The sequence below is a fragment of the Ruditapes philippinarum genome, unplaced genomic scaffold (genome assembly GCF_026571515.1).
Source record: "Ruditapes philippinarum isolate M1 unplaced genomic scaffold, ASM2657151v2 ctg91_1_1_1_1, whole genome shotgun sequence".
Classification (NCBI taxonomy): Eukaryota; Metazoa; Mollusca; class Bivalvia; order Venerida; family Veneridae; genus Ruditapes; species Ruditapes philippinarum.
The window spans coordinates 496,584-507,664 of record NW_026863704.1 but is presented as its reverse complement, the minus strand read 5'-3'; the positions used below and the strand labels follow the sequence as shown (position 1 = coordinate 507,664).

Genomic DNA, 11,081 nt, shown 5'->3' with positions numbered 1-11,081 from the left:
TTTAAATGTTTGCAGCTTGTCGCGCGCGAATTTCATCGTTAGTTGAAAATGGGAAAATCTTAAGATATTTCCATATAAAATTTGAAAAATATACACAAACGATGTCCTCTAGTGCTTATAATCCTTGGAGTTATATTTATATAGCTGGCCCAGATGTGCCTATTTATTTCAAGCGAAAGAAACTAGCCCAAAACGAAAGTGAAAGTAGAATTTCGAAAAATGAATCTAAAATTTTGAAAGAAAATATCGCAAAGTACCTATTGTTTGCTAAAAGTGAGTCGGCTGACTCTATTCCTAGTGTGTGTTATATCAACTCTGCTATCAAGTCTCACCTAGCATATAGACAAAAAGATGTTTGGAAATCATCCGTAATGTCCCATGCTGTTCTATTTGATGAAATGTTCACACGAGAGCGGCTTCAAGGTCATGCTAGTAGAGGCGTTTTCTGTTGCTGCACAAACCCTGAACACCGTACATATTTCCATTCTCAATTGCTCGAGTTTCTCAGGGAAAACAAAAACTTTATAGCCTATGAAATAGTTGAGTGTTCAAATCCACAGAACACCTTTAAAATGACACTTGTCAGTGATGATGGTAACAGTGAAGATAGTGTGATTGAATTGGACATGATAAATCAGCCTAGAATTAAAAACACAGGGGAATGTGATATAAAAGCCTCTCCTATATTTTCAATTTCAGACATAAGTCCAGTGTTCCATAGTTATGGCGAGTGTCTTGCTGTTTTGGAAAAGGTTTAGATTTCTGTTCTGTAGTTTTCTTACATTTTAAATGTGTAACTTGCAAGTGGTCTTATTGTTTGTCTCACAATAATCAAATGTTAACCCCTTATTTTATAAATGGGGGATGTAGACATGAGGGTCTCTCTTTGGAGTCTTTTTTTAAAACTTGTAGTTCAGTATTAATAAGATGAACAAGGTCTAGAGGTCTTCATTTTAACACAGCTTCAATTGAATTAAACTGTTGTCAATTCAAAACATGATTTTAAAGGAAGAAAACTGTTTATACTTGTTTCTAATTTTTCTTATTAAAAATTGCAATGATAATTATATATAAAAAAAGAAGAAAATGCAATTGGGAAAATAAATCAATCGTGTTCAAAGTTTGTGCAAGAACAAGACCCCAAGCACCAAACTAAAGGGTCTGCAGATTGGAAATCTTGACCAGTCCATAACTCTGTTAAAGGGTTTTTGACGACAGTTGACATAATGTGCCCTTGTTATCCTAGCAAATTTTAAAAATAAATCATTTGACTATCATTGTTATAATCATGAAATGCACCTTCCCCTTTCCTAACACCTCTGTATCTAACAGTATCCGCTCACAAAAATTTGGTACAGGTGACAGTGTTACATGTATCATTAATACATACATTTATATAGCTTGCAGATGTCATGGAAGTCAAAGAATTGTTGGATATTTCTGGCAAATATGTGACAGTAGGAACAGGGAAATCATGCGAAGAAACTCTTGATCATCCGTTTATAGTTGTAGAAGGCATGGACGCTACTGGTACATTTCTTGTTTATAATGTCAAATGATATAAATAAGAAATTACAGAATTTTTTTTTGACAGTGTGAAATGCTAAAATTTAAAATTTCTGTTTTGACAGTTTTTTACTCTTTACTTGCTGGAACAGAAAGTGATCAGCCTTTGCCATCAGTATAAAGCCATGGCAACCTGCACATCATTCCAGCCTGACCAGGTGCTTTACTATTAGCTGACTGTTTTTTAATACTATATTCTCATCTTGATATCCCTAAAATTGATAATGGACAGTTCCAAAAAAGGAGGCTGGACATGTCTGTTCAAAGGAGAGTTGTGTCTTCTGTCTCTCAACTAAGGGAGTACTGTGTTTGAGCCTGTCCTAGGTCACAACCATGTGACAACATTTCTAATTATCAGGAAGGAGATTCAAAAGTCATTGAAACATTCTATCCTTACCCAATAAAGCTGAGAGGTTTTACTATAAATGTAATGAAAGGCACATGATGGGACTTGTAATAATTTATGGAATTAATGTTCCATTTGATGTACGTATAGTCTAATAACTTGTGTGCAAAATTTTAGATCATTCTGTCAATCCATCTTTCAGGAATAATATTTTAATTGTCAAATATAATCCAAATTGTATGCTTGTCACTGAACTCTGGCTAAGAATGGCACAAAAAATAGATTTTCAATTTATTTCTTTGTATATTTTCATAATTATCTTTAGCCGTATCTCTCTGTGTTAAGTGCCCCAGTTGATTTTTTGTCTTTAATAGCCTTTTGGGCCTCACTGGAGTTCCTGTACAGTTATTGATGATATTATGTATTGTCTAGAGAATATTTAATTGATATTTTAATCATACCCTTAGGCTTAAAAATGACCGCAACATCCCCCATATGGATGCTTTTTATTTCAGAAACTTCGATATACATCAAAGAAATCTTTTATAATAAAGTGGTAACATTTGTTACATGTAACTCAAACTGTTGATTTTGTTGTTATTTAAAGGGAAAACTACACTGACAGAACTGCTTGAGAAGAAGATGGGTGCTGCTCGATATTTTACCCCACCACCTCAAATAACACATCTGAGGGCTTTCTTTGATAAATACCCAGAGATTGTGAGAAGGGCATATTACAGCCTGGGCAATTATATTGTGGCTCATGAGATCATCCAGGAGTGTAAAACCAGACCTGTTATAATGGACAGGTTAGGTTTATTATTTTATTTTAAATGATACAAGGGAGTCTATGGCAAAGTGTTTATGGTGGCCAAGTTCAAATTACTTTTCTCTCATTGTCTTCAAACCCTGCCAGGAAAGTTGGAGTCTTTCATAAAATGTGCTATCTAAATGACTTAGAGCACACAACTCAAGTCACTCTTGTCACCCTTGCCTGAAATATACATGTAGTTTAAAGACATGAGGTCTTTCTCAGACTTCCCGAAAGTTGAAAAAAACTGTCAGACATTCGGTCTGACAAACCATGAAAATCTGTCGGACCGAAACGAAATCTGTCGGACCAAATAAAATTGATCAAAATCAAAGAATAACTTGTGTTTGTATTTCTAAGAAACTTTTTGTTTTTGATTTTTTTCGCCGTAAAAATCGGCACATTCCTTACAGCGCATTTTCATCTCCTCCCTATCGTACACCAACGATTCACTGTCTTGCTTCTAATTTTCATTAAATTTTGTCTCAGGTCTATTCTTTTTATCCTTTTACTGCTGTTCTGCCTGTTCCTCTGACATAGATTTTTATTTTTCCAAGGTTTGGCACCTTTAGCGACGCCATTTTGTATACATGTGGATAAAAGCCGGACAGTCGGACCGATCCGGAATAAAAACTCGTCGGACCTGATCAAAATTTATCGGACATGTCCGTCGGACCGACGTATTTCAGGAAGTCTGCTTTCTCCTTCATAAAAAGCTGAAAAGTTGCCAGATGATAGTGTCCATTTTACAAGAAATCAAAACAAAATTATTGTTTCAGTGTACATAATTATTATTTATTTTATTATATATGTATATAAGTTTTGTACAATATGAATATGGATCTGTTCTTCTCTCAAGAAAAAATTCTGTATGCCTAACATAAAATATTTTGTTTCCTATCCTGTTACCTACCTAAGTGCTGTCCCCTCTCCCTGTATGTTTTTATCCCCTCACCAAAGATGGATGGGGATAGTAAAATGGTCTCCGTCTGTGCATCTATTTTGCCGTCCCAATTTTGTCCGGAGCACAGTTTCAAAAGTACTTAAGCGAATTTCTTTAAACTTAATACTTAGTAAATTTAATGTTTTGTATAGAAAAAATTCATTTTCTAACTCTCCCACCCAAACAGTCATTGGTTATAGGAAGAGAAAATAAGATATTTGTAAGCCTGGCTTTACTTAATATTCATTTTATGAAGAAATTTCATGAAGATAAATAGTTCATGGTTATAAACAACATTCTTTATTGGCTTTATCAGTAATGTTGTTATGCAGGCAGGTAAAATAAGGCAATTTCTTAATACTTTTAATTTGATTCTTCTGTAATGATATTTGCCAATTATTACCAGGGGTAGCATATACAGTAGCCATGTTTTTCCAATCCAGAATACTTTTTAGCTCGACTATTCAATAAGAATAAGTAGAGCTATCCTATTCACCAGAGCATCAGCGTACCACTTATTTTAAAGTTTTTGTAGCACCTCAAAAGTTCAATGACATATGGCTTTCAAACTTTGCACACATGTTCACCATCATGACCCCAACCTGTAGACAGGAGAAGGTAACTCTATCAAGCTTTTTGACAAAATAATGCCCCTTTTTCAACTTAAAATTTACATTAAAGTTTGCGTACCACCTCAGATATTTTCATATTTCATTGACATCTTGCTTTGGAACAAGTTGAAATTTTGTACACTTCTTTGTGACCATAATAGGACTCTTCACCAAGGCCTAAAAGTGTAACATGGATTTGAAAGAAAACAAATATTTGGCCCTTTTGTTAATTTAGAAAATTTTACATTACTGGTATCAAGGCCATTTAACTATCAAGACCTAAGAAAAGTCAAGTGTGCTGTCCTACTGACAGCTCTTGTTCCAATCCAGATTTTTTTTTTCATACAGATTTTGGCACAGTACTGCAGCTTATGGAATAGCCAATGAATCTAGCCAAGGCCTAAAAGTGTAACATGGATTTGAAAGAAAAAAATATTTGGCCCTTTTGTTAACTTAGAAAATTTTACATTACTGGTATCAATCAAGCACTAAGAAAAGTCAAGCGTGCTGTCCTACTGACAGCTCATGTTCCAATCCAGATTTTTTTTTTTCATACAGATTTTGGCACAGTACTGCAGCGTATGGAATAGCCAATGAATCTAGCAGCCAGGACATGCCAGCGGCTGGTCATTCCGTGTATCAGTGGCCAACTGACCTGTTGAAGCCGACCCTCGTTCTATTCTTGACCGTGTCCGAGGACGTGAGGAAACAAAGACTTACTGGACGTGGTATAACAGCAACATTTGAAGAAATAAGTCTTGATAATGATCAACTATTCAGACAACGGTATGAAGTATGATTATTCAGACATGGCTACCATGTTTGTGTCAGATATTGTGCAAGGAATGAATAGTGCTCTATTCTGTTAAAATAAAGCAGTTATAATATTTAATAGTATGATTACAAACACGTCACTTAAATGCATTTATATATATATATACCGCAGCTGTTTATTATGTACATGTGTAGACATAAAACGAGCACATTTTAAGTTATATTTATAGCAAGTAAATAGCATTTTAAGCCAATAGTGAGGTAGGGAGATATTGTTTCCCCAAAAAACAAACATTGGCTCTTAATGTTCTCAAAAAGCAATTAAAACTTTTAACTCAAATCAGGCATAGAATCTCATTAAAAAAAAAAACGATTTCAGAGGTACATCAGAATGTATCTTATCATCCTTTACTCATTTTCCTCCAGTTAATGTATATACGATAAGAGTTGTATGTTTTAGACTCCAGTGGAATCACTTTAAGAACAATAATTCTAGCATATCACTGTTAAACAAAGATATGCAATGTCTGAAGTGAATGCAAATGGAAATTTCTAAATTTCTATTAAAGTGAAAACAAAATAAAATAATTTCTCCGACATAAACAAATATATAAATAAATTTCTGTATTGTAAACAAATATAAGGTGATTGAAATTTGTATAGTAAAAACAGATACAAAATGTATGTGAAAAGTAAAAGTTTCTGTAGCGTAAACAAATGAATTATGATTTGTGTATGACAAAAAAACAACGTAACTTCTACAAGACAAAAAAAGAGTAATTTTTGATATTCATGTATCATTTATTGATATTGTAGATTGTGTGACAGTTACAGAAGAATGACATCCCCATCTTTAATAGAAATAGATGCTGGGGGTACAGTGGAAGAAGTTTTGGACAAAGTGCTCGGGGTGCTGGCCTCCCAGGGTGTAAATCTTAACAGTTTTAACAACCGATGACAGTTGACCGATGACCGAAGTTGACCGGTGACCAAAGAGAGTAACAGATTGTGAGGTGTTAGGTCGCTTTAAGGTAGTCATATTGTAATGGCAATGCTTTTCCACCAAAATGTTCTAATATTGGCCAATATCGTAGCAAAATCTTTTATTTCCGGAATGTTTTTTTCTAGAAATCTTTGGTATTAGATTTTTTAACAATCACTCATTACTAATTAATATGTACTAAATTCGGGTTATAAATGGTTTAGATTTATTGAATACCGAAAATTGTGAAAAATAACGTTCCGGAAAAGACCGATTTATTACGACATTGGCCAGTTTTAGAATTTTTTGGCGGGAAAGCATTACAGTAAGACTACCTTAACTTGTTGACTTATACACTTACAGGAAAGAAAGAATGAACCCTGACTGTTCTAGAAATGTCAAATTGACATGTCCATCATTCCAACTAGATAAAACCATTCCTTGTTTATAGAAAAAATATTCAAAATATGTACTGGCTGAATAGCAAACAGACCATATTCAGATGGCAGGGGTTTGCGGATCTAAGTCTGCTATGGTCTGGCATGGGTAGATTAAGTCGCCACAAGCTAGAGCTGTCATTGATTGATTCAGTGCAAAGCATTTTGACGATATACCAATATCGGACGACAAATATTGGCGATACACCAAAATGTGTAACAGCTTAGTGTTAGACATGGCCACCTGCTTTTGTTTATGATTTGTAGTGAATTTTCATAATTTATAGACATTTAAATAATGTTTCAAAATAATCAATTTTTTAAAATGTGTATTGATTATTGATGGACAGAAAAATATCAACGATATCATCTCTATATGACAGCTCTACCCCCAGCAGGTAAACACAAGAATATTTGTGTGTTTTCAGTGTTAAGATTAAATTATATTTCTTCCAGTGAAAACTAGACATACTATTTCAGTATCTGGCAAAGTCATTAGGTAAAATTTTACAGCAGATGTTCAAAAGTGAAATAAAAACTTGATCTTAAATATCAAATAAGCGAACTTGCTATTTATCTAGTTTTTGTTACGGTTTTATTTTTATGTTTATTGTTACTGATTTTTTTCGGTTATTTAGAATGTCATACAATTTTTCCTCCTCTTATGTAAAGGGAGAGAAGCATAGACTACAATTTATGTAGACCAGTAGAAGTTTTTTCCCCTTGTTTGGCTTTTGAGTTTGTTTTTTTGTTAGCTTGTTTTTTGGGATTTTTTTCTGTCTCTTCTTATTCGGAAATGTACTTAAATATCTATTTTTTCTTAAAGATATACTCTGCTCAAATTTTTTTATTTGAAAATATTGATAATTGCTACATATAGTCCTTTTGTACATATATAATAAAACATGTTTTGACTTCACACTGTCACAAAGTAGATACATTATGTTTAAAATCCACCACACTAAATTTGACCACAATATGAAGACATAGTGTCATTAAACAAACTGGCAGTTTTTTCAAGAAAAGACCAACTACTTGTCCTGTAATAGGGAACGCAGCTTCCTATACATAGCCAACTCTTTCTTTTTTTCAAATTAGACATATTCAGTAACAATTTCATAAATTTCAATAACTATTCGTGATTAAAATATTTTACTTAATTAAGAATGAGCATAGTATATCTGTAAATTAACTGCATTCTTGACTTGATATGACCAAATATACATGATTGTTTATATAAATATAACACTAAAGTTTATGCACAAAAGTGTTTTTGCCAAAACTTGTAATAACATTATCATGGTGGGCCCTCTTAAAATAAAGTGGAATTAGTACAATATATTTGTTAGTTTTATTACTTTATGAATAATATTTCTTACCAAATATTGGCATATATATTTTCCTTATATTTTATCAATGTTAAGATATATTTATATTAATTTTGTTTTATTGTTAAGTCTGCACTTTCTGTTTACTTATTTAAGGCTTGTTTGCTTGAAAAAGGAAATGTACAACTTTGAAAATTAACCAAATGAAAAATTTCAATTTGTCATAAATTATAATAAAACAATTATTGTATGAAGATTATGGTAAATTTGGAAGTATATCGACCTAACATATTTTCATCAGAAATGTTGTTTTAGGTGAAACCTTAATTTTAACTACTTTGTCTTTATTGAACTAACTAGCATTGATGTCATATGTTTGTGACCCTGAGCAGGCTGGAACCTGCAATCCATTGGTTGGGTTATATAGTTTATATATCTTATTATAACCATAATTATGGGCACTGCTGAAGTAAATTTTGTTACTTAGAGGAGTATGTATGTTGTAAAAGGTTCTGTTATTAGAGCCATTTGCACTTTCATTTTTATCTTTTACTTTGCCATATATCTTTATAATAAGGGCTATGATAAAGTAGTTTGATGAAAATTACATGTATTTTTACAAGTTTTAATAAATAGTTTTTAATATGTTTGAAAATATATTTGTATGTTAATGTTTAAAGCTGCATACCTTCAAATAAGTCAAATATTTCAAGAAGAATGTGGTAAGGTTTTAAGAAAAGTTAACAGATTCAAGTAATAATTTACATTTTATCTGCGATTATCATTAATGACTGATTTTGCAATAGAATGTATTTATCAACATATTTCTACTGCGTGACTAATGCAGTAAGGGCTGTTTGTGCATATTTTGACATCCTGTTGGTAGATTGTAAGTGCTGTTTGCAGTGTGTAAATTACTTGCTTTGTTCCCTTCACAATATTGTACTTTTAAATACATACTCAGTTATCAAAGAAGGGATTATCTGGAGGCATGCTGCTTTAATTGTTTTAGCAATTATTGTTTTTATCTTTTACATGTTTTGTCTGTTTTTATGCTCGGTGATGTTTTTAAGTATTTGGTAATGGTAGTTGTTTGCCCCTCTCATCATTCCTGCAATCAAACTTACTGTGTTTTTCTCAATAAATCTGAACCAGCTAGAACAATCACTACGCTGTCCAACTGACAGCTCTTGTATTTTGATGTCAGAATGCCTAGTTGATTTTCAAATAGATTGTTTCAATATCAATTTAAAGCAGAGCTGATCTAAATATTACACAATTTCATCAGGTTATGGACTTATTTGTACAGGTATTAATAATTATAAGTATTTTAGTACAGATATGAAGGTATGGACCAATAATGGGCAATTTAAGGTAATACTGCGGTGAAGGTCAGTAAGCTATTAAAATTTGAAATTAAAAGCAAAAAAAATATATGTGGCTCTGTGATGACTTCTGTCCTAATCAGAGGAAGTAAATTCTGGTCAGGGGAAGAAACTGCTATGGGGAGTTTGGCTAAAGCAGTGTGAGTGAGCCAAACACTTTCGGCAGCTGAAAAAGATAATGTTGTTTTATATAAACAACATGAAATACTTTTGTTCTGTAGTTTTTTAGCTCACCTGTCACAAAGTGACAGGGTGAGCTTTTGTGATCGCTTTTCGTCCGGCGTCCGTCCGTAAACTTTTACTTAAAATGACATCTCCTCATAAACCACTAAGCCAATTTCATCCAAACTTCACAGGAATGTTCCTTTGGTGGTCACCTTTGAAAATTGTTCAAAGAATTTAATTCCATGCAGAACTCTGGTTGCCATGGCAACCGAAAGAAAAAACTTGAAATATCCTCTTTTAAAAAACCCAAAGAGCTAGAGCTTAGATATTTGGCATGAAACATCTTCTAGTAAGTGTCTACCAAGTTTGTTCAAATAAAAGCCCTGGGGTCAAAATTGGCCCCGCCCCAGGGGGTCATTGATTTTCCCTATATACATATAGTAAAAACTTAAAAATTCTTCTTTTAAAGAACCAATGGAGCTAGAGCTAAGATATTTAGCACGAAACATCATCTAGTAAGTGTCTACCAAGTTTGTTCAAATAAAAGCCCTGGGGTCAAAATTGGCCCCGCCCCAGGGGGTCATTGATTTTCCCTATATACATATAGTAAAAACTTAAAAATTCTTCTTTTAAAGAACCAATGGAGCTAGAGCTAAGATATTTAGCATGAAACATCATCTAGTAAGTGTCTACCAAGTTTGTTCAAATAAAAAGCCCTTGGGTCAAAATTGGCCCCGCCCCGGGGGTCATTGATTTTCCCTATATGCATATAGTAAAAACTTAAAAAATCTTCTTTTAAAGAACCCAATAAGCTAGAGCTAAGATATTTAGCATGAAACATCTTCTAATAAGTGTCTACCAAGTTTGTTCAAATAAAAGCCCTGGGGTCAAAATTGGCCCCGCCCCAGGGGGTCATTGATTATCCCTATATGCATATAGTAAAAACTTAAAAAATCTTCTTTTAAAGAACCCATAGAGCTAGAGCTAAGATATTTAGCATGAAACATCTTCTAATGAGTGTCTAACAAGTTTGTTCAAATAAAAGCCCTGGGGTCAAAATTGGCCCGCCCCAGGGGGTCATTGATTTTCCCTATATGCATATAGTAAAAACTTAAAAAATCTTCTTTTAAAGAACCCATAGAGCTAGAGCTAAGATATTTAGCATGAAACATCTTCTAATAAGTGTCTACCAAGTTTGTTCAAATAAAAGCCCTGGGGTCAAAATTGGCCCGGCCCCGGGGGTCATTGATTTTCCTTATATGTGTATAGTAAAAACTTAAAAAATCTTCTTTTAAAAAACCCAATGAGCTAGAGGTTAGATTGCAGGAAACATCTTTTTGTGGGTGTCTACCAAGTTTGTTCAAATAAAAGCCCTTGGGTTAAAATTGGCCCTGCCAAAGGGGGGGGGGTCATTGTTTTTCATTATCTGTGTGTAGTAAAAACTTAACATTATGAAACATCTTCTAATGAGTGTCACCCAAGTTTGTTCAAATAAAAGCCCTGGGCTTTACACTAGCCCCGCTCCGGGGGCCTAAATACAGGTGAGCGACCTCAGGGCCATCATGGCCCTCTTGTTTTGGGGTGGGGGGGGGGGGGGTAGGGTGGGTTGTTTAACCTTAAAATAGCATGATTTTATAATGTTTTTACCATTATTATCTTTATCACAAATTAAAAACCTGTGCATCACCAACATTCACTTTATTTTATGTAGATCTAGGAATCTAAGTATTATA

The 11,081-nt window shown here is 33.5% G+C and overlaps 1 protein-coding gene across 1 annotated transcript; it reads left to right on the top strand.

Moving 5' to 3' along the window:
* On the top strand, positions 1–9,404 carry LOC132723093 (uncharacterized). Its single transcript, XM_060707758.1, has 5 exons — positions 1–752; positions 1,401–1,530; positions 2,520–2,721; positions 4,836–5,063; positions 5,868–9,404. Exons 1-5 carry the CDS (start codon positions 6–8, stop codon positions 6,007–6,009), a joined length of 1,449 nt encoding a protein of 482 aa, XP_060563741.1. The 5' UTR covers positions 1–5; the 3' UTR covers positions 6,010–9,404.
* Positions 9,405–11,081: the final 1,677 nt, after the last annotated feature.

Excerpts from the sequence above, each read along its gene's own strand:
- LOC132723093 (XM_060707758.1), top strand. The coding sequence starts at position 6 with ATGTTTGCAGCTTGTCGCGCGCGAATTTCATCGTTAGTTGAAAATGGG. Across the intron at positions 2,722-4,835 it reads AGACCTGTTATAATGGACAG|ATTTTGGCACAGTACTGCAG; the intron begins GTTAGGTTTATT and ends TTTTTCATACAG. Across the intron at positions 5,064-5,867 it reads GATCAACTATTCAGACAACG|ATTGTGTGACAGTTACAGAA; the intron begins GTATGAAGTATG and ends TTGATATTGTAG.